This window comes from Anas acuta, chromosome 1 (assembly GCF_963932015.1).
Source record: "Anas acuta chromosome 1, bAnaAcu1.1, whole genome shotgun sequence".
NCBI lineage: Eukaryota > Metazoa > Chordata > Aves > Anseriformes > Anatidae > Anas > Anas acuta.
The window spans coordinates 126,629,120-126,652,282 of NC_088979.1; the positions used below are offsets into that span (position 1 = coordinate 126,629,120).

Consider the following 23,163-nt stretch of genomic DNA (forward strand, 5'->3'; position numbering starts at 1 on the left):
TCCCCTCTTGTGCACAACTGGTCAGTCTACTGCCTACACTTGCCCTAGCAATACCTTGGGGGAGAAATGGAAAGACATCCCTTTATAGAGACCCTCCTCTCAAAGGCAGCATAATGAAGAGGCCCCACATACCTGGGCAGATCTGGGTTTGAGAGACACTGCATTTATATGCACAGAGGGATTCTCAGTCAATGGGATGAGGACAGATGCATTATTTGGTGGACAACTGGGTCATATGGAACCATGACGGGAAAGAGCTTTGTGCATCCAGGATATTCCTCACAGCACCATGTTTGTGTGTTGGTGTAGGGAAGTGGATGGGACAGGATGAAGGCTTACCCTGGGTTTTCTTCCCATCAGAACTACACAAACCTCACTTAAACATGTCTTATCATTCTGTTTTAATGATGATTTGCAGTGCCAACATACAGTAAAGGAGCTGACATTGAACAATACAGGCAACACGTAACGCATAATAACATGCAAAGAGTAACAAATTTAAATATGTTTCCATAGTTGTTTATGTTGCTGCTGCTTTTTTTTTTCTTTTTCTATTTTTTTTTTCAAAAATAATGTTTAAACACACTTAATGTGCATGTGTCTGCAGAGACTTTCTCAGTGGAAATTCTGCTGCCTATCCCTAATCTCCCATTGATGGGTGTTAAGGGATGCTATATCTATGCATATGTTAAGGCCTATAAGTGACCTCTGAAGAACCCAGAAGCTCCTCACAAAGAAGTTCCTCATTCCTGGGTGTTGGTGCTCAATCCTGAGCCCCCAGAGACCCAGAGGTCTCTATTCCAGGTCAATGGACATATGTAGGTTGAAAGAGTAGTGAGGCTGAGTGTGCATCCCAGAGACTGATGCACTGACATAGCCAGCTGCACAGACTGCCTCAAAACAGGTGCTGCCTTAAGCAACACCCAGATGTAACAATGCTAGGTTTCATGTAACTACAGGCAGACAAGTCCCTTTCCTCCTCTCTGGCTGCTCAGGACTGCTGTTCACTGGTGACGGCCAGCACAGGGCCCTGCCCTCACCTCACTCAGCCCAGTTCCCCAGAAGCTGTTTTTTGGGATGCGCACACTTGTCCTGACCCAGTGGCAGGACTGAGACCCTTGCCCACCCCAGTCTGGCACCACAGGTTGGTATGCCAGCACCCTGACCTGGCTCCAGCCACAGGCACCAAACCAACTCACGCAGCTCCCAGTTCGTGGCACCTCGTCCTTACAGCACTCACACACGGGTGGTGGTGAGAGCATGTGAGAGGTAGCTGAGGCAGGCTTTGCAGAAGAAGGCAAGTCAAGCTACCAGGCTCAATCAGATGAGCACACTGACTGTCAACAGCTTATGTGTTCCCTGTGTTGTTATACAGCATCTATTCACTCTTTTGTTTCTGCCTAAACCCCTTCCCCTAAATGTTCCTTAACAGGTTTTGTGTTAAGGAACACAAAACACAGGCCCTCCTCAAATATTCTCAAATAACCTAAATCCTCCTGTTCCTACGTTTTCCCCATCCTTATCAGTTACAAAGCCCAGGCTGGCCCTCTCCAAAGCTGTGTCTTGAGCTTTGCTACATTGACAAGCAATGTAGCAAATACCACAGCATGATTTTAAAGGATTGCTTCTTCATTCATTCTCCTGCATGGGAAAGGACATCTGTTGAAATACTTGGAATTTGAGGAACTGAACCAAATTTAAATATAACGTTTAGGAAGGATGAACTAGAAAATGAGATAGGATAAGAGCAATGAACTGAAAGGACTGGGAGAAATAATAGAAGGTGGGAACAGAAGGAATGAGCATGGGGAAGAGCCAAGGTACAGGATGGCAGGGTAAACATTTGGGGCCAGCTCAGGGACTAGAATATATAAATAAATTAAGAGAATGAAATTGGATGATGGAATCCAGAAACAAAAGAAGCTGAACAGAACCAAAAGAAGACAAAGTCAAGCTGAAGGGTGAACAGACATCTCAAAGGAGCTGCATCTCTGACATTGCAGAACCTGAATTTGGACAACACATCGCAATAATTCTAAGCTGTCTATCAAACAGCTATGAAACCCCCACTTTATATATATATTTATATATATATATATATATATATATATATGTATGTATGTATGTATGTTTTTTTGTTGTTGTTTCTTTGTTTGTTTTTGTTTTCTGGTGATAGGTCTGCATGCTGTTGTTACCTTCTGTTTCACTGATTCACATGACATAGGGTTGTGTTGTGAGCCTAAATACCATGGCCGTCTGACAGGCCAGCATGTTTTTTAACTGGTAATAAATATTGCCTGGCAGTTCCTGTAATAATTCTAAGGTATTTCTGAAACGCTATTAAAAAAAAGTGTTTTCATGGAATATACTTGCTTATTTAGAAATAGCTCATGTTTAAACGTTACTCATCTGTGGGACAAGTTTGGGGATTTTCTTTTAAATTTTAGTTTTTTGAAAGCCCAAGATAAGCACAACTTTAACAGCACTTTTAAGGTTAACAGGAGTAAGTACTTGAAAGCTAGGAAGTGCTTGCACAAAAGTTTCTGATGCAACCTTGTTTCCCTTCCACTTCTCCCTCTATTCCAGCATTGTGACATGCTTTTTAGTTACATGGTGGCATATTTTTCCCAATACTAGAACCTATCCTCATTGAAGGTACAGAAAAGATAGCGCTCCCGGAATATTGCTGATGTAGTGAATGAGGCTATCACCTCCAGCTTATTGTGGAAGTGTACTTCTTCCTTCCTCACTTAATGATGGCATAAGCATTCTATTCAAAGTGTAGTGTAAAGACAGCCTGTATTGTATTCGATTTATGGGGCAATGTTTAGTAGTGGGGTGGTAGCTAGGGTGGTCTCTATGAGAAGGGTACAGAAGCTGCCATGTCAGGTCAAAGACAGTTCCAGCCAGTTCCAAAAGGGACCAGCTGCTGGCCAGAGCTGAGCCAACAAGCAGTGCTCGTTGCACCTCTGGGAGAGCAGACTTAAGGAAGGGAAGAAATCTGCTTTACAACAGTTTCTGGAAGAGTGATGAGTGAGAACCAGCCCTGCAGACCCCAAGGTGAGTGCAGCAGGAGGGCAGGAGGTGCTCCAGGCACAAGGCAGCATAAGTTCCCCTGCGGCCCATGGAGAGGCCCCTGGTGGAGCAGGCTGTCCCCCTGCAGCCCATGGGTCCCACACGGAGCAGATCTCCATGCTGCAGCCCCCCCATGGGTGGAGGAGCCCCCGGTGGAGCAGGTGGATGTGGCCTGGAGGAGGCTGCGGCCCATGGAGAGCCCCTGCAGGAGCAGGTCCCCGTCCGGAGCTGCAGCCTGTGGAGAGGAGCCCATGCAGGAGCTGCTGCCCACCCGTGGGGGACCCGTGTTGGAGCACTTTGCTCCTGGGGGATGGATGGACCCCGTGGTACGAAGCCATGTGGGAGCAGTGCTTGAAGAGCTGCTGCCTGTGGGCAGCCCCCGAAGGCTCAGTTCAGGAAGGACAGCATCCCATGGGAGGGACCCCACGTGGAGCAGGGGCAGAGAGGGACCATGAGGTAGCAGCAGAGACAAAGCGCTAGGGCTTGACCACAGCCCACATTCCCCTGTGCTGCTTGAGGGGAGGATGTAGAAGAGGGTGGTTGGGAGGAAGGTGTTTTGAGTTTGCTTTTAATTTCTCACTGCTTTAGTCTGTTATTAATAGGCTATAAATTATATTACTCTCCCTATGATGAGCCTGTTTTGCCCACGACAATAATTGATGAATGATCTCTCTGGCCTTACCTCAACCCTTGAGCCCTTTTCCATCATATTTTCTCCGCCTGTTCCAAAGAGAAGGGGGAGTGAGAGCACTTAGCTGTCCATCAGGGTGAAGACACCGCTGTTGCATGTTGTAAATATAAGAGCACTGGAAACTACATAGCTTTTTGATATGCAATTACAACCGTAATCTTACAGCAAAAGTTCATTCAAATGTGCACGTGTGAATGCATGTATGTGCATGCATGTGTATTCACTGTGCTATGGCTGATGTAATATCCATATAACATATCCACTGAGTTTTCTGTTTTATTTATTTATTTATTCATTCATTATTTTTTCTTCATATGTGTAACTGCTGGGGGAAGGAGGGAACTTAAAAGGACGAATTAAAGGTGACAGCACCTCAGGGATCTGGGATAGATGCACTGTCACAGAGTAGTTGAGGTTGCTTCCATTGTGGGAAAAATTGAAGTTTGATCACTGTCCATTGTGGCAGTTGTAGAAACAGCAACATGACTGATACATGATGAGGGTATTGTTAAACGCCTGGACTCTGTTTACCTTGTTGCCTTCAGATACTTTGAGATCTGCAGATGTATGAACTGAGAATTCCTCATAATTTCTTCCAGTTCACAGTGTAACGTGGATACAAAAGCCAATGTTTCATTTCTTGTAGTCAGTGAAGTTGCTCATCTTTTGTAAGTGTACCTAGTGTTCTATCAGATGAAAAGAGTATCATTTTGGACTGATGCAGTTCTTCCCTCATCCTTGTTCATGTCCACAGAGCCAAACGCTTGATAAACAATCCACCTCAAATATAAAGGTGAACAGTTGAACTCCTTGCTGGGGTAGTCTCTGGCCCACATTAACTTTCTTAACTGCTCTCAGGACTTTTATGGACGGTTTTAGTAGTTCCAGGCTAATACCATGCTAGGGAACAGGCTAAACAATATTGCTGGCCATGCAATTTGCTGTTACGAACACCATTTTAAGGTCTGTGTTACAGTGTTTCTAGAAGTAGGTTGTTATTCTTCTGGTCACTCAGTTCTTCTAGTGAGTCAGGCAGTCAGCCACCATCTGTAGTGCTTACTGGGCAGGGTTCAGTTCCAGCAGGATTTTTGCAAAATGGATATGAAAATTATAAAATAAGTGAAAATATATAAATAAGTGAAGAAACTGGTAGGGTCAGAGGGAAGAGATACTTCATAACCAGGAAAAGTACATGAATGTGGGAAAAGATGACATTCAGGGAAGTCAGGGAGTCAGGGAAGCAGAAGATAGGGGTAGCACAGAAGCCATGGAAGAGAAAACCAGAAGCTTCAGGAGAACAAGGAATGACTGGGAAACACAGAAAGAAAAGAAATGGAGAAGTTCTGCATATGCGAGACACAAATCTAGATACCCATTTAGGATATCTCGGTTTTGGAGAACTTACCTTGAGGAACTCTGAATTTGTCTTTGCTGAGAAAATGCTACGTACCCATAATTCTGTGGCAGCTACAGTGCTGAGGACTTCAAATCCACTGAAAGGGATCCAAAGGGATTTCAGAGGGTTACCCAAAATGCTGAACCATGTTCAGGGGTGTGTAAGACATCCAAGCAACCAATTTACTTGTTGAAGCTCTACTGCTGTGCTACAGAGCCAGTCTCCAGGCAGCAATGCCCTTCCAGCTTCTCGACTTTGATGAGGGCTCAGAATCAGGTGTCTTGCTATGCTAGAACCAGCAGCAATTTTTTCTTTTCTCATGGATTTATGGAGATATTTTTGTGCACTTTGGGATCACTGATTGATACATCCTGGGCGGTTGCAATCATCCTTAACTCTTGAACTGTAGCAACCTATCATAGCTGAGCTAGGAGGGGTGAACATGGCCACCACCTCAGAGACATGTTTAGTGGCACCTTTAGCTGGCACTGATCTTGAGGTTTTGGCCCCAGACCTAGCAGCCAAATCACCCTTTGGAGTGTGTTATGGTATTGCTGTGTTGCATTCTGGAGTACTGTTGTGGGGTTTGCATCATGTCCTCCTCCTTGACATCGCTGGATCTCTCTTGCTATACTTCTTCAGCAAATTGTATACCACTGCAAGATGCTGGCCCAGCAAGATCCCTCACGGAGGCTGAACAGTGGCAGCCGGCATAGGATCTTAATATAGAAGTGAGGGGTGTGGCTGCACAGGCAGTGTGGTGCTGATCAGTTCGGGAACAGGCTGTGTGCTAAAAAGAGTTTAGTTGCATGTTGCAAAGGCTTATGGGGCTGATACTGAGTCTGAGGGGCAGCCTAAGTACTCAGAAAGAAGGGAATAGAGGGACTTCCTAAGGGCTTCCAGGAGCGAGTGCAGACAGGCTGGGTGCCTGCTCTAAGATGGACTGTGGTAGCAGCTGAGTAGACATGGCTGGATGGGACTGCAGCTCATGTGGAGGCACCTGAGCTATCTGCAACACCGCTAGCTCAAGGTAGTGTGAAGACCAGAGCTGTGGCAGCATGAGATGTCTGCCTGGGCTGGCAAATTGTCCTGCAAACCGTTGCAGAGCTCCACACTCTCTCTCCTGTGCTGCTTGAAGCTCTCTGGTTTAAACCTAGTACGTGGTGAGCTGAATCACAGCAGTGATTGCAATCTAGGCATGCCTTGTATCCTCTTAAAAACCTCAGGATTTTTTTCCATCCCTCCCAAAAGCTGTTTAAAAAAATATCTCAATAGCTAACCACGTGAATGAATAAATCATAATAATTATTCAAATAATCCTATGAATGAATTATTCATTGTAATAATTGAAAAGGAATCCCAGCAAGAAGCATTTTACTATTATAAAGGTAAATATTGATTCATTTTTTTTAGAAAGTATATTCTCCATCAAAGTATTTTTCATCTGCTTGCTATACCCTAATTGTGTACAATATGAAAGAAAAATATGCTTCCTTGTGTGTCAGCCATTTTCATATAAATGAAAAAATATGCTTCCTTTTGCAACAGCCATCTTCAATGCTATTCAGAGGGAAAGGAAAAAGGATTAAGCAATGTTTAGATTATATTCACCTCATTCTTGAGGACAGAGCCAAACAAGACACCTTCAGCTGGTCAAAATGTCCAAGCCTGAAGTAACTGAATATTATCAGCTAGTTATAGAGGATTTGGGAGGAGGGGTAAAAAGGGAAATATTTTGCTTCTAGTTCTGTGCTGCTAAGATAGTGTAGGCTAAGCATATGGCTTGCAGCCAGCAAAGGCATCAGATACTATGATGAGAAAAGCCTCATTAATAATATTTAGCACTGACAAAAGGCTTTCAAGGGAAAGACAGACTTTTGTTCTGGGAATGATGGATGCAGCCTTACCTGTTAGCCCTATTTTCAGAAGGACAAAGAGGACTGTCATAAGTTTCTTTATGCTTTCAGATCCCACGCATGACATGGATTGAGCAACAGGTTTCTGAAGGCAAAAGGACTGGAAGTCTAATTGCCTACAAAATGTAGTGTTGTCTCCCAGGGAGATTGGGTAATGTGTGGTGGTAAACAAACAAAGAGCAAGCTCAACTGTTTGGTACCTGGAGAAGGGACAAATCCTACGCACTCCAAATCAGAAAGTGTATTTACCTGTGTTTTTCCCCAGCTGCAGTTCAGTGTGTGACAGGTTGCCTCCATCTGTGAGCGGCCAGATGCCACTGCCGTGCTTGCATCCTGGCAGTGGCATTTATAAACGGAGGTCTACGAGCCACAGGCACGGAGCGCCTCGCTCAAGGTCAGCTGGAGAGCCCGCAGCGGGAGCAGGCACAGCACCGAGGGCTCCTGGCTCCAGCATCGGGGCACTGGTCGGAGCTAGCGGTGTCCAGTCCTCGTCGGGGGTCTGCCTGCAGGGGCAGGGGCAGGTTTTGACGGTGGATGGGTGGGGAGGAAGAAGAGCCGGGGGGTGCCACCGCTTAGGCGAGCTGCTGCAAAGCGCCCGGCCGGGGAGCAGCCCCCTGCAGCTGGTTACACGCGTGGGGACCCCAGGGCCGCCCCCCTTCCCTCCCCCCCGGGCTGGGGCTGCAGCATCTCTCCGTACCTAGGCGTGTGGGTGCCGGCGTGCGTGTCCCTGGGTGCCTCTGTCTGTCCCCGCGTGTCCGTCTGTCCCTCCCTCACCGTGTAACCGGCGGGGTCTGTGTGTGTATGTGCGCGCCTGCGTGTGCGCGCAGCGGGGAGGGCAGAGCCGGGCGTGCCGTGCAGCAGAGCACGCCGTGCCCGTGGCCGTGACAGTGACCGGGACCGGGACCGTGACCGTGGCCGGGACCGTGGCCGGGACCGGAGAAGGAGCTGCGGCGCTCCGGCAGCCCCGCGGAGCCGCCGTGCGAGCGCGCCGAGGCGCAACAGGCGGGGCGGCTCCTCCCGGGCGGTGAAGGGGAGGCGGCGGGGAGCGGGCACGGGCACGAGCACGGGCACGGGCACGAGCACGGGCACGGGCACGGGCACGAGCACGGGCACGGGCAGGGAGCGGGCGGCATGCGGGCGGAGGAGCCGCTGGCGCTGGCGGCCCCGCGGGCGGGCGGCGGCGAGGCGGAGGCGGCGGGCGAGGAGCGGAGCGGCGGCGGCTGCTGCAGCAGCGAGCGGCTGGTGATCAACATCTCCGGGCTGCGCTTCGAGACCCAGCTGCGGACCCTCTCCATCTTCCCCGACACGCTGCTGGGGGACCCCAGCCGCAGGGTGCGCTACTTCGACCCGCTCCGCAACGAGTACTTCTTCGACCGCAACCGGCCCAGCTTCGATGCTATCCTCTACTACTACCAGTCCGGGGGGAGGCTCCGGAGGCCGGTCCACGTACCCCTCGACATCTTCCTGGAGGAGATCCGCTTCTACCAGCTGGGCCAGGAGGCCATCGAGACCTTCCGGGAGGACGAGGGCTTCATTCAAGAGGAGGAGAAGCCCCTGCCCCAGCACCACTTCCAGCGCCAGGTCTGGCTGCTCTTTGAGTACCCTGAGAGCTCTGGGCCAGCCCGGGCCATCGCCATCGTCTCCGTGCTGGTGATCCTCATTTCCATCGTCATCTTCTGCCTGGAGACCCTGCCTGAGTTCCGCCAGGAGCCCAAGGGCTCCCAGCCTGGCTTTGGGGAGGCAGCAGTGCCTGGGGATGACACGCTGCTGCTGCCACCACCGCCGCCACCGAGTGGGACCCCACAACCCCTGCGACCTGCCACCGGTGCGGGCCCTTTCTTCACTGACCCCTTCTTCCTCATCGAGACCCTGTGCATCATCTGGTTTTCCTTTGAGCTCCTCGTGCGCTTCTTTGCCTGCCCCAGCAAGCCTGAGTTCTCCCGCAACATCATGAACATCATAGACATCGTGGCCATCATCCCCTACTTCATCACCCTGGGCACGGAGCTGGCCCAGCAGCAGCAGCAGAAGCAGCAGCCTGGGAGCAGCAGCAACAACGGGGGCCAGCAGCAAGCCATGTCCTTGGCCATCCTCAGAGTCATCCGCCTGGTCAGAGTCTTTAGGATCTTCAAGCTCTCCAGGCACTCCAAGGGGCTGCAGATCCTGGGGAAGACTCTCCAGGCCAGCATGAGGGAGCTGGGCCTCCTCATCTTCTTCCTCTTCATTGGGGTGATCCTCTTCTCCAGTGCTGTCTACTTTGCAGAGACCGATGACCCCGATTCCCTGTTCACCAGCATTCCTGATGCTTTTTGGTGGGCAGTGGTGTCCATGACCACTGTGGGCTATGGGGACATGTATCCTATGACAATTGGTGGCAAGATTGTGGGCTCCTTGTGTGCCATTGCTGGTGTGCTCACCATTGCCCTGCCTGTCCCTGTCATCGTGTCCAACTTCAACTACTTCTACCACCGAGAGACTGATCATGAAGAGCAGTGCCAGTATACCCATGTCACCTGTGGCCAGCAGCAGTCACCCTTCTCTGAGCCCAAGAAGGGGGACAGTAATCAGTCTCTCAGCAAATCTGAATTCCTGGAAGCAGAAGACCTGGAGTCCATGAAATATTCCAACTTCATTCCCCCCAACAACCAGGGTTTTAAAGAGAAGAAAATGCTGACAGAGGTGTGATTGGTTTTGTTGTCATGGGTCCAGACAGAGCTGCAAGCTGCTGCACAGCCGTCTTCCCACTAGCAGCTGGATCTATTCAGCATTTACATACCAGACTGTGAATTGTGATACCGTAAACAGAGTGATTGTGATAATGGGCTCTTCTCTGCTGATTTGCTGTTTCTCATTACTGTGTGCAGTCAGAAATGTTCTTGCTTTATTCTGTGGAGTGCTAGCTGTCATCCCCACTCCCTCATGAATGTCTTTTCCTTTTTTTTTTGGAGACTGCTGTAATCCAATATTAGCTCTGAAGCCTAACCTTTCTACTCTGCTAGCAAAGAAACCCTTGACACAACTTCAGCTGAAGGATTCAACAGGGAGTAAATAGTTAAAGGGGCTACAAACATCTGGCTCAAGCTGTGCCCTTCGTTCCTGTGCCAGTGCAGTGCCCTTGGCTGTGGGATCAGTCACGCCTGCCATGCCATTGCCTTTGAATAATGGAAATGCTGTAGCCAGCATCACAGTGAGTTCTGTAGCTGTAAGGAAAAAGTCAACAAACAGATGCCTTTCTTCTTTGCAACACTTGGCATGCTGAAGACCCTCTTGGTTTATGTTTCAAAAAAGGTGCATAGATCTAAAAGCTCTTTGCCACTCCTGACCATATACCAATTATCAAAAATGGGCATAAAGAAATCAACAGGCTTGTTGAAGTATCTCTGTGTTGTGAGCTTATTTCAGCCTTATTTGTTCCAGTGCCCTGATGTTAATTGGCTTTTATAGTACCAAGTTAATCTTCATAGTGCTAAGTGCCTTCTGATGCTAGGCACATTTGAGAAAATTCATTTGTTATCTCCGCAGTTTATCTCCACACAATAGTGTTTAATGAGATGTACTTTATGCTTCAGATATCCAGTTCTGTATTCAGGCATGTGAAAGCAATTGACATTGCTGCATTTTTATTGAAGTGTTTCTATAGCTGAGGGAAGTTTGTATGTTGGTATTTTGTTGGCATTGCTGAAAAACCCCAACCACCTGTGCTATCTGAAGATTGCACTGATATAGTGGGTCACAGTCACAAATTACCGCAGGGTAAGTGTGTCGACATTAGAGATTTAGACTGGCACTGATGCAAGTTTGCCCAAGCCATCTGCATAATCTCAGTACCCCAGATCTTTCAAATGAGAGGAAAAAGAGCTAACCTTGAAGAAATATTTTTGCTTTTTTTTACTGATTCAGCCAGTTCTGTATATTTTTTAAACAAAAGACAGAGAAATGTCTTTTGCATGCACTAGGTTTTATGAGAGCAACTTATAGTAAGTAGCATTGCAAAATGCATACATTGGCCCACAGTGCTGGGCTTGTCAAGGGACCAGAGATTTGCATCTTAAGATGCATGTTTTGCTTCCCAAGTAATTTCTTTTTCTTTCTTTCTTTCTTTCTTTCTTTCTTTCTTTCTTTCTTTCTTTCTTTCTTTCTTTCTTTCTTTCTTTCTTTCTTTCTTTCTTTCTTTCTTTCTTTCTTTCCTTCTTTCCTTCTTTCCTTCTTTCCTTCTTTCCTTCTTTCCTTCTTTCCTTCTTTCCTTCTTTCCTTCTTTCCTTCTTTCCTTCTTTCCTTCTTTCCTTCTTTCCTTCTTTCCTTCTTTCCTTCTTTCTTTCCTTCTTTCCTTCTTTCTTTCCTTCTCTTTCCTTCTTTCTTTCCTTCTTTCTTTCCTTCTTTCTTTCCTTCTTTCTTTCCTTCTTTCCTTCTTTCCTTCTTTCCTTCTTTCTTTCTCTCTCTCTCTCTCTCTCTCTTTCTCTCTCTCTCTCTCTCTTTCTCTCTTTCTCTCTCTCTCTTTCTCTCTCTTTCTCTCTTTCTCTTCCTTCCTTCCTCCCTCCCTCCCTCCCTCCCTCCCTTCCTTCCTTCCTTCCTTGCTTCCATCTATCTTTCAGTCTTTCAGTCTTTTGGTCTTTCTTTCTTTCTCTTTCAGTCTCTCTCTCTTTTTTTTTAATCAGCGGTGTCTTATACCCAACTTTAAAATGTTTCAAATGCTGCCAGTGTGTGAGAAGGGGAAATGGATGCTTTTAGATTCTATGGATGATTTTTTATGCGAGAAAATGTTTTTGTTTGTTTTTAAATATAAATGTATATTCTGTATTCACATGTGTGCATGTGTATGAAAGCAAAGGCAGCCATTAATGCCTTGCATCATACTGTATGATTTACATATTAGAATGTACTACATATTGCATGTGACACGTGTAATACGTAAAACACGTAATATCAAGATGCAAAATCTATAGAGTACATTTTATGCAAATGTATATATTATGCTTTTCAATCATAAGGCTGAGAATGCTAAAGACATATCCTTTAATATAGTCAGAACTGTCAGGGTTGTGAGATGGTATCTATTTGCATCTTTGTTACTCTGCTTGTTTTTCATTGTCTTGAGATCTGGCTCCATGCTTAGAGAGCTTTTATTGTGGCCTCTCCTCATCTGGGTCCTGATCATATGGTAGCAGTTGTTTGTGTGAGACCTAACTGCTGCATTTCTCCAGAGTCCCATTGTCTTCTCAAAGGGTTTTAGTGTACAGGGATCTCCCCTGGGGTCAGAGCACAGCCATTATATTGAAAACTCTGTTCTCTCTCTTGCTGAAGTCGGTAGCAAAATGCTACTTGTCTCGGTTACTGCTGGTCAGTCTGGGAGATGCAAGTGTTGTGTGGTGAGGGCTCTGTAGCTCAGAGGAGCTTGCCTGAAAAAAAGAGCAGAATGTGTCTTTCAGGACAGTCTCCACAAAGGTACGTAAGTGCCTAATTACTCTTTGGTTCTTTGGGACTGAGGCAAATGTCTGTGAAGGTCTGGGTCTTGGGAGTCATTCTGCATCCCCTGAAGCATGTAAGTGGTGGGTAAGTAATAAGTAGGACTGAGGAAGGGTCTGCAAGGTAGGATTTTGTATAAAAAGTTGTCTTGGTCTCTGAGTTAATTCCATAAAATGGTGTTCTTATCTGTATATCAGGTTCACTATAATGAAATATTTTTCAGAGTAAAAGGGAGTAACTTCAAATTTTATGTTGCTGTAGCAGATGCACTAAACTAGCAGAGTAACCTGCTATTTAAGAGGGATGTGTCAAGGCTGTTGCAGTCTCCTAGTAGTCCATGTTTGGTACTATTTTATGCCTGAGTGTATCAGCTGATATAAGTTTTCCCAAAGTAAGATATAAAAAACTCAGGTTAAGCACAAGCCACACTGAGCCTACGTCAGAAAATTCCTGTGCTCATTCTCTCCCTTGGGCCTGACCCCAGTGGCCCTGCCAGGCAGGAGCCATCCCTCCTAAGAACAGGTTGTTCTCCTGGCCAGTGTGACAAATGGCTGGACATGGAGGCTCCAACAAAAAAAGATGTGAGGCAAATTACCAGTAACATAATCCCAGCATGTCTTGCAGAGAGCTCATGTTGAGAGGTGAAGAGAGTTTCTGCTTTGAGGTGAAATTCAAAAGTGAGTTTCTAGCTGGAGTGCTGTGGCTTTGGGCAGTCTCCACTGGTGCAAATTAAATTTGCTGCAAACACACAATTTTTTGTACAGCTTTTGAGTTACATATTTTCCAGTTCTGGAAAGAATGTGCAAATGAAAATTTGTGAAATAGGACTGGTGGTTGCTCCCTGGATGTTCTATGTTAGAGCTAAGAGAAATTCAAAAGGAAACAGAAGCTTGGAAATGTAACCTAGGTGGTTTCATTCAGGCATGTAAATCCTTTTCTAAGCATCTCCTAAAAGACAGTATAGTGTAGTCCCACAGTCATCAACAATACTATATATTATACTACTTCTGGCATTCATCATTTTTATTAAGCAGCTTTCAGAATTTCTTCAAGTGAGTTAAGTGACATAGTGGTGACATAATGGCACCCATGCCACTGACTTTATAGATGGCTCATGCTGGCAAATCACAGATGCTTTCAGAAATCTTCCCTCAAGTCCTCAGCTGTTAACACTCACTCCTGGATGTTTGAAATGCAGTTCTGTCTGTCTGTCTAGATATTTCGTTCTTAAGGCAGAGCACATCCTTGCAAAGTAAAGTAGGCATCTCCAGGGACTTGTTTCCATAACAACCTCCCAGACTGTTTCTCTACCCTGTGACTTTGGCTACAAGCAAAAGCACTCGTTGAATACTTTCAGTTCTCAGATATTAGTGCACTATCTTTACAGCATTTTTCCTTGCTTACTGAAGATTCCATCACTTTATATCATGTACAACTGCCCTGTCCAACTCCGAACTGGCAGACCATTATCAGCATTTGAAAACTGACAGTGCAAACCAGGAGATGGGAAAGGACTTTGTATATCCTTGCACACAGAGAGGAGATGAGTGTGTGAAGGACAATCAACAATCACGGACAAGGAGCATTGCATTAAAAACCACAGAAACATTTTTTTTTCAACAATCTCACTATGAAATAAAGATTTTGCTGTGGATGAGACTTGCTTTCTCCTGAACCCCTGGGTATTTTGTGACAATCAGTTCAACAGAGAATTTCAACAATTAAGAACAGGGCAGAAATCATCTTCTTGTTGGAAGTGAGGAAGGAAGGAAAGGAATAATTTTGTTGAGGGCACCTTTTTTATCCCAAACTTATCTTTATGTGAAGGACTGTATGAGTGAATTGCATGAAGAGTTGGAAGAGTTGTTTTGCAGAATTTCAGAGTCTACATTACTGAAGGATTCCTGCACTTTCCTCTAAGATGAAATTTTTATTCTGTTCCTGTTTGGAAAATGTCACATTTTGAGATTTCTGAGCAATTTTCTGTTTTGGCCCTGTTCCTTCTGACCCAGAGTATATGGATAAAAGTCACTGCTACAGCAGCTGTAGAGGTGAAGGTGCCTGGACTTGGTGTTCTCTGTTAGGCCCACTCATTCAGTGTACAGAGATCCCTATGGAGATACAGAAGAATTAATATAAAGGATATTCAGGGCAGCCAAAGGCAGGGTAAGGACTGAAGAGTCTTCCATACTGTGATGGAAAGAACAACATCATCCCTAAAAGCAATGGAACAAACAGCTCCAGCTTCTGCTTTACCTGCAGAAGTAGGTAAGGTTTCTTTTTTATCTGTGAAATTAACAACTATGAGTTTCTTGCAACTAATGAGAAAGGGTTTCCTAATTAAGATTTGCAGCCTAAAGGGAGAATCTGGTTCTGGATGAAAAAAGAGAGAAAGATAATTATATACTACAAAATGTAGTATGAGCCAGATCCTTGCCATCTGCTGATACAAGTTGGCAAAATTCCATTTAGTACAACTACTTTTGTTTATATCTGTCTCCAACTTCAATCATCTACATAAAGTCAAAGCATGTGTAATATATGTTAAAATGCTTATCTTACTTTTTTTTTTCTTTTTTTCTTTTTTTCTTCTCTTGAGGTCCTGTTTATACTGGAAAGATCTACAGATTACAGCAGAAGTTAACCACAGCTTACCTGAAAACTCTCATCTAACTTGAGTCTAAGTAAGTCTAGTGAACTCTGAAAAGTTAGGCTTCTCTTTAAATTTATAGTGGCAAAAATAAGAGGAGTGGCATTATTATTATTATTATTATTATTATTATTATTATTATTATTATTATTATATTTTTAATGCAGTAGTAGAAATATGCCGGCCAATTCACAGATAGGTTTGAGACTAAATGAGATTCTGCCCTCAGCTGTGGCCATGTATGCATAAGATAGCTCTATTTACATTGTGGTAACTGAGATCACAGTCTGAGTTCTTCATTTTTGATTTTTGGAGCTTGCGTTCTAGACAAATCCCATTCTGACAACATTTGTAGCCATATTACCAACATGCTTATAGTAGAATACCTGATTTGCTGCCATCTGCTTTACACATAAAGTTAAGGAGGGGAGCAAGTGTCTGCATGCTCAGAAGATTTAATCTTCTGATGAAATGAACAATTGCCAGTGAATGCTGAGTGTCCTTAGCTGCCACAAGAGACAGTTGGTAGTGAAATTCAGTGATGTGCAGATCAGATCCTAAATAAGGCAAGACGCTGGCCAGGGACATAAACCCAGGAAAATGTTCGTTGGGGAAGCAGGCAGGGACAGCAGGCAGTAACATTGATTTCCAGTGTAGCATATGTTATTAGTACACATCAATTCTATATATCTTGGCTAAGTGTCTGAGTTTTAGCTTGCTCCAAGGTAGCCTGTTCAGGGCTTGCTGGCTGGCACAAGAGCTTGAATATTACAGCATGATTTTACACTTTGGAAACAAGCAACTGTGAGCAGTGTAGGTTTTACTTTCCTAAAGCACAAACATTGCTAAAAAATCTCTGTAGGAAATATCCATGTTGTCTGTAGTGCAAATTTGCAGGTTAATCTTTCCAGTGTCAGATTTTTTTCTTAGCATAAGAAAGGAAAAGATTTGCAGGAGGGAAATTTTACAGAAAATGCTCATCAACTTCTATGGTCACCCTAAAATACTGAAGCTGTGTTGCCTCTTCATTAGACAAGACTTATAGGAAACCTTGTCTTCATACAAAATATAATCAAAAGTTCAGTAAGTCCTTCGTTGGATTCACTAACACTAAGTGGATATAAAAATGTTTACTTGGTGGTATAAAGGTGTGGAAGAAAATTTGTCAAAAAGTGCAGTAAATCCCAAAGTATTTCACTGGGATTGTAGCCATTTTTGGTTTGAAGAAAACTGGGGTCTTGATTCAGCTCTCTAGCTGAGGTTGGGCAGATATATCCTTAAGGTTATGAATGCTGTTCCTTCTAATTTAAGTGACTGCGAGAGAAGAATCAAGCCCAAAAAAGAGGGCTGTAAATGCAGCCATCTGCAGCCATGTCTTTAGGTGTTGTAGATACATCTAGGTTCATTCACCTAAAAGGTTGTAAAGAATTTTATACCAACAGAAGATTTAGCTTTTAGAGCACATATTGGTTTATTCCCATACATTCTCAGGAGAGTAATGAAATGTTATTTGACAAGAAAAGTGGAACATTACTGTCTCCTCTTGCTGTTCATTGATGCATCTGTTGTTTTCAATTAGCTTGATGGTATCCATTTTCAGGAAGCAGATGCTGCCCTCTTTTACACCGGTGCAATTCTGGAATAACTCCACTGACGTCAGTGAAGTGAAATTTATCCCAGTTGAAAGCAGAATTGGACCACAGTCTCATCATCTGCTTATATGCTATGGTGCTCTCAGGAAGGTGCACCATTACCATACCATAAGGTGAGTGCCTATCTGCTGTTCCCTACTCGGCTCTTTTGTGCCCTTGACGGTCACATGTGTGGCAGAAGTTAGGCTGGTGTGGGTCTTGTGAGATCACCAGATTCCCCACATCAAATGGAGCAGATTTCCTTCCTAGATTCTTGTCCACTTCCCTATTTAATTTCCATCAGCTTCCTCTTGCTTAGATGTGATTTCCAAGGAGACAGAGTTTTTTATGGTAAGGAAATATAATTGCAAGTCTTAAATAATATAATAACAGAAGGGTAGCAGAGATAGACATGGAGACAAACTCTACCCTCCTACAGATTTTTGCTGTTTTGGCCATCTGTTAAAATTGCTGCAGTCCTGGCAGGTTGGCTATAGATCTGATGGCTCTAGGGTCTCCATCTTCAGGATATACCAGGTTTAAACAAATTGGGTCACTTCTTTCTTGCTCCAGCTCTGCTGATCTTAATGATGCCTTCCCTGAAACTAGACAAAAAGCTTCATATAAAACCCATTAGCATGCTATGTGGAAAAATACCGCTTAAGATGGGCAGATGAGGGTCACTAGAGAAAATACAGTCAGTAAAAAAGAGATCAGTATGAGAAAGAAGGGAGGTTCATAAAAGAGATCTTCAGGGGTTAGTCCCTGGAATGCTTAAAATATTAGCTGTAGGGCTGAATTTATAAGACTTAGCAATGATGCAACCTAAACAATGCCATTAGACCTGTGGATTAGGACACAGGACTAGATGATTGAATTATGGACTTAAAGAAATGAAAAAATAGTAAATAGTATAAAAACTAAAGTTGTGGTATGGATTTTGGTAGCAAGTTTATCACTTGGGGAAGATAAAAAAAGAATGATTGGGAGTGCTAAGATGAGTCAAAGCATCAAAGTCACTTACTAAGCCACCAGAGTAATGAAGCTGCAAAATCGCTTCTTGAAAGTCTTAGAAAGAGAAATTTTTATACCACTTGGGAAATGTTAATTCTATAAGTCCTCATCTGGAATGCCATGGGTCTTTTTGGTGACCTGAGTTTGGTTAAGTTTACCTTAGAGTGGGAAGAATGCATGGAAAAGCAGCAATAATGATCAGGTAAATGGAAACTCATTTACAAGATGAATCTAGAAGAGCCTGCCTCTTCTAGCCCAGCAAAAGATTGGCAAGACCTATAGTTACAAAAATACTGGGAGCAGAGTAGCTAACAAGACATAAGAGCTATTTAAGTTGAAAGACTGTGTTGGTATTTGAACAATAAGGCAGAAATTGTCAATGAATAAATTTATACTGGAAAGCAGAAGGTGATTTCTGCTATAACAGCTGAAAGAGAAATGAAAGCCTGCTCTAGATTGAATAGGAGAAATCAAGGCAAAAAGCAAATTCATTTTTTTTTTGGATGGACTTCATTAAATTTTTGAAAGGCTTTACATGAAAGTAGTTACATGCAATAGAAGGAGCCTGGTTTCAGTGATTTCATCTACTAGAATCAGTCTATCCTGAACCTTGGATGTATTTTGGATGTCAGATATAAAGCAATCGTATCTTTATTGCCTATGTTCTCTGAAAAATGCAGCCACACTATATCTGCTTAGCTAACAGACACCAAATCCTGTTGATTATATTATTTAATACTTGGGCTTTTGGTGTGTGTGTAGGAAAGAGAAGTGTGGGAGGAACTACATGTCTTTGGAGATGGTGTTTCTCCATGGGACTGGGTAAAGAGAAAAAAGTCCTTGGAGTGGGGTAGAATGGGGGGGGTGTACCAGATCAGTCTAGGAGCTAGTCTGGAGACAGATGGAGGGTGGGCCATGCCTTAATATTTTCTTACCTTTTGCACTTTAAAGACTCAACAATCTTTGTCCACTGCTCTTCCTCTCAACCTGGAACCTCTGCTGACTGTGTCTGGTCCTTTCTTCCTGTCCAGAGCTTTCCAGTTGTCCACTGATCTTTCTACTTCCTGGGGCCTCTAGTAATTCCTCACTCCCATTAACTTGCCAGAGTCACTTCAGTAGTGCATTGTACCTAATTTTGAGGATAGCCTTGAGGTGGCTCTGCTGCAGCTCAGCCCGGGTTTCTGGTTTGGATGAAGAAATCAACAATAACAGAAATGAAGTTGCCTGCAACAACTTTCATTGAACTGAAGGTCAGATAAGTTGATAACAATGGTCACTCTTGCCTGAAGAGGTTAGCAGAATAATTTCCTATTGCAGGCATTGTTCTGACAAAGACAAAATAAAGCCATGGCTTCGTGTTTCCTCTTTCACCTCTTTGAGTTTTACCCTATGAGAAAGAGACCAAGTATGTCTTCGATCTCAGAGGATAGAACAGACATTGACCAAGGTGGAACAGACATTGACCTCACTTATGTGATGAAGTCATTAACCTGTGATTTATATCTATATTAGCAAGTTCATTTTTAAAACTTTGGAATAGCTCTTTTTTCTTCTGTAAGTAGAAAAAAAGAAAAAGCAAAGCAAAATTTTACCAATGACTATAACCATTATGAATGCATGTGAACATGAACATCATCTGAGCTTTAACAATGATGTTAGCAGAATGGTGCACACAAATGCTGTTGTACATAAGTTGTCCTAAGGGCTTGTCATCTTTTCTAGAGCTAAGAAAGTAAGGAAAATGAAAAAAGAATTTTCTTATGACATTTACAGAATGAGCCAACAAGTTTCATTTGAATGATGAACAGTGTTGCACCCATTTCTGGGCTCAGTTGATTTTGACGTTGATAAAAGAAGCCACTATTAGTTCATGTGCATCTTAATTTACAGTTGTTATACCATGTGCACTGCAGTTGTGTATAGAAGCCTTAGTCTTGACGCATACAACATATTAATGGTAAAGATCTTACTGCAGTAGTCACTACCAGCAAAAAGGTGGTCAAAGTGCTTGATTAAATTTATATTAATGATTAAATGATTAAATGATTAAAATTATATATACCTCTATGGAACTCAAAGAACATTCCAGTGGTGAGAAAACATTATTATATTTTGATTTTATAGTAGGGATAGAATAAGGTGCAATTAGCTATGCAGAGTGGTGGAAAAGTAAGAATCTAAATGAAGAAGAACCCATGTCTTCTTCATTTGTACAATAGAACAAATCTTCATATTCTTGGCCCTGGCAACCATGTATTTTAGCAAGAAAATGTTGACTTCATAAAGGAGTACAGGTGACAAATAGCACAGGAGCAAATCCTACAAGTAAATCATGTCAATTCATGATGATATGTAAAAAGCATGGGAAATGTATTTGTTGTGAATCTTCAAGGCAATCTGATTTATTTATGCATAAATAAATGAGGATGAGAGGCAATGGGCACAAACTGAAGCACAGGAGGTTCCGGCTGAATATGAGGGGGCACTGCCTTACTGCGAGGGTGACAGAGCACTGGAGCAGGTTGCCCAGAGAGGTTGTGGAGTCTCCTTCTCTGGAGATATTCAAACCCCGCCTGGATGCCATCCTGCACAAGGTGCTCTAGGTGATCCAGCTCAGCAGGGTCTGGACTAGATGATCTTCAGAGGTCCCTTCCAACCTTGGCCATTCTGTGATTCTGTGGAATAGTATTTACTCATACTCCTTTTTTTGGGGGAGGGATATGACTTCAATGCAAATTGAACAGCTCAAGAACACTCTATCCAGTGTTTGAAACACTGACATGCTCTTAACTTGTGACCAAGTTTTGACTCTATTTGCTCTTTCAATGCTTCTGTTTTAAACCTTCCTCAGTCAAGAGCTTCATTCTTAGAATGGGCTTATATCTTTAAGGGTAGAGCTGTAATTAACAGTGAGGAGTTCTATGCAAAAGCCCACTTATCAGTGATGGAAGGACAGACTGCCTTTGTGTTTGAATCCCACTTCATCATCAGTACAAAACAAAGAGGTACAGGTAGATATTTATGCATAGATATTTAAAAACACATCTACGTATTTTAAAAAATATGTAGATATTTTGGTCTTTTTTCTAATATGTTGCCTGATGGCCACAAAGTTAGAACATCTATTTTATCACTCTAACTTTTCTTTAGATAGGTACCAAAAAGACATTGTACATTTCTCAAGATCTGAATTGTGCTGCAGTTCTAATGTATCAGAAATAGTACTGTCAGGTACATTCCTTTTAGTGCTGTAGACTATGGGCTTTCATGCTTACGAAATGGTGCACACAAAGCAATTGATCTTTGTAGTCTGTCCTTGGAGATGTCACAGTGACTTTCAAAAACACTCTGGAGGGTATTCAGTATTGCTTATCCATTAGCCTATTATCTGATATCTATTTCAGTTTTCTATACTGGACTGCAAACATTTCTGCAGGATATATTTCCATCAAAAGATGCCTCTTCCTCAAGACCCAGCATGTTTGAGAGCAGTTTCATTTCACTTCATGTTGGTGTTCTTTAGAAATTGAATGCTTGGAAAATTTTGTAATATGCATGAACATTTTTGTAATATTCTGAATATTTTTGCTTTTTTTTTTTTTTTTGTGTGCTAAGGACATCTATGTATACAAGGCAAAATGCAGAGTTTTGCATTCATGTCTTTTTTACTTTGATCTATAATGAAAGATAGAATTGTTATAAACAACCACAACTTTTTTTTTTTTTTTCCAAACAATGTAATAGTAGCCATTGACAGTTCCTGATTGCTGTCAGTGTGGCTCCCATGTCAGCTCCAATACTTCTTTGCATTCAGTTAAGTGCTATTCATATGCTCCAAACCAGATGAAATGACAGGTCAAATGGCATGGATACTGGAGCATGTGCTAGAAGTGACAAGATTTTAGGGAAAAAAAAAAAAAAAGAAAAAAAAAAAGATTACAGTCCTGATAATTTTCTGGGTTCAGGGAGAGGAAGAATTGCAGAAGAAGGTGCCATCTGGAGTGTGCTGTAGCTCACCTCATTATTTACTTTTTTTCTTTGGCTCTTAAAAAAACAACAAACCCACAACAACAACAAAACACCTCTATGCAGATTTGTGAACCCTCAATAACACTTACTTGGACAAGTGGATTTCAGAGAAGATGAATAGTGAGCTCTCCTTTGCACAGTAACCCTTAATCAACATTTCCATAGAAGATGTCTGAATACATATTGATCAAGCCAGCTGCAGCTGTGATATAGCTGTGATGAGTGTTGAAGAATGATGCAACTTTCCTTTCCATCATCCATCCCCCAGTCACGTAACACAAGTAGCCAAAAAACACCAGCTGGTACTTCTGATGCTAGCATTTCTGCTCATGAGAAAGTTGCATCAAAAAGAAAAAAGTGGAAAGTTTTCCATTAGTTTAGTGACCACTTAATAAGGCAAATCTTGTAATTAAATACTAGGCTTAACGTCAAGGGGACAGTCTACAGCTCGGTCACATGACCTTTGGGTGTCCTGTATTTCTCAGCAATAAAATGCTGATGTATTAGTTGTTCCTCCATTTTGTTGCACCCTTTTCCTAAGCAAATTAGACAACAAGATCTTTCTGAGTGTGCCCCATCTCTTACCTAATACCTTTTCAATGTCAGGTACAGCTGAGGACCACTACTCTATAAGGACACTGTGTTGTGTTACTGTCATAACAGTAGTAACTAACGTATGGATCAAACAAACACAAAAACTTTTGGACCTGTGCATGAGACTCTTAGAATACCCAAATGCTAAAAAATCCTGCTGCTACCTAGCTTTATGTTGCCTTTGGGTCAATGCCGTGGCCATGCTGATCTGATTTATATTTTTCAGTCTCAGACACAAAATATTCTGCCCAGCCCCCCTTGTTTGTGACTCTCTGTTCCCTTTCAGGCTGCTTTATAATTAAAGGCGTGCAAAATATTTCTAGCTGACAAAGCCTGGAGCAGACTTATTGCAACGTAAATTGAAAGCCCGCTGAATGCACCATAGAGATAAGAGGCTGACATCAACTTTTCACAGCTAGTCCAAAAGAAGTAAATTTATGCAGATTTTCTTTTTTCAACTCTTGAATTGCTATCGGGGACCAAGGTATTGAAGCAACAGAAGAAAATATGCTGAAGATGGAAGGAGTACAACCTGTAACATCTCTCACCTAGATTTTTATTAGTTCTCCAAGCACGAAGGTGGTTTGGATGGTAGCAGCTCACTGGTACTGAGCAGTCAAATCTGCTCTTTGAATCTGTCAAGGTCATTTTAAAAAATATATTTTCACTGGCACTGTTAATAACTGTGAATTTAATCCTTATTA

At 43.2% G+C, this 23,163-nt stretch overlaps 1 protein-coding gene and 1 long non-coding RNA gene across 4 annotated transcripts in view; one reads left to right on the forward strand and one right to left on the reverse strand.

Moving 5' to 3' along the window:
- Window positions 1-4,033: 4,033 nt before the first annotated feature.
- LOC137841470 (uncharacterized) lies at window positions 4,034-7,914 on the reverse strand. The gene is made up of 2 exons (XR_011088625.1): window positions 7,776-7,914; window positions 4,034-7,581 (listed from the first exon to the last, which is right to left on the reverse strand). It is a non-coding gene; the product is annotated as an uncharacterized lncRNA (long non-coding RNA).
- A 295-nt stretch (window positions 7,915-8,209) lies between these two features.
- Window positions 8,210-23,163, forward strand: part of KCNA6 (potassium voltage-gated channel subfamily A member 6) — a 25,817-nt gene continuing 10,863 nt past the window's right edge. For 2 of the 3 annotated variants that reach the window (XM_068654387.1, XM_068654379.1), the window contains exons 1-4: window positions 8,210-10,265; window positions 13,929-14,809; window positions 15,141-15,225; window positions 16,792-16,956. In XM_068654387.1, coding sequence (XP_068510488.1) covers window positions 8,210-9,763 — 1,554 coding nt within the window. In that variant the 3' untranslated portion in view covers window positions 9,764-10,265; window positions 13,929-14,809; window positions 15,141-15,225; window positions 16,792-16,956. Of the gene's footprint in view, window positions 10,266-13,928; window positions 14,810-15,140; window positions 15,226-16,770; window positions 16,957-23,163 lie in introns of all 3 variants that reach the window. The other variant, XM_068654396.1, reaches the window with a different exon arrangement.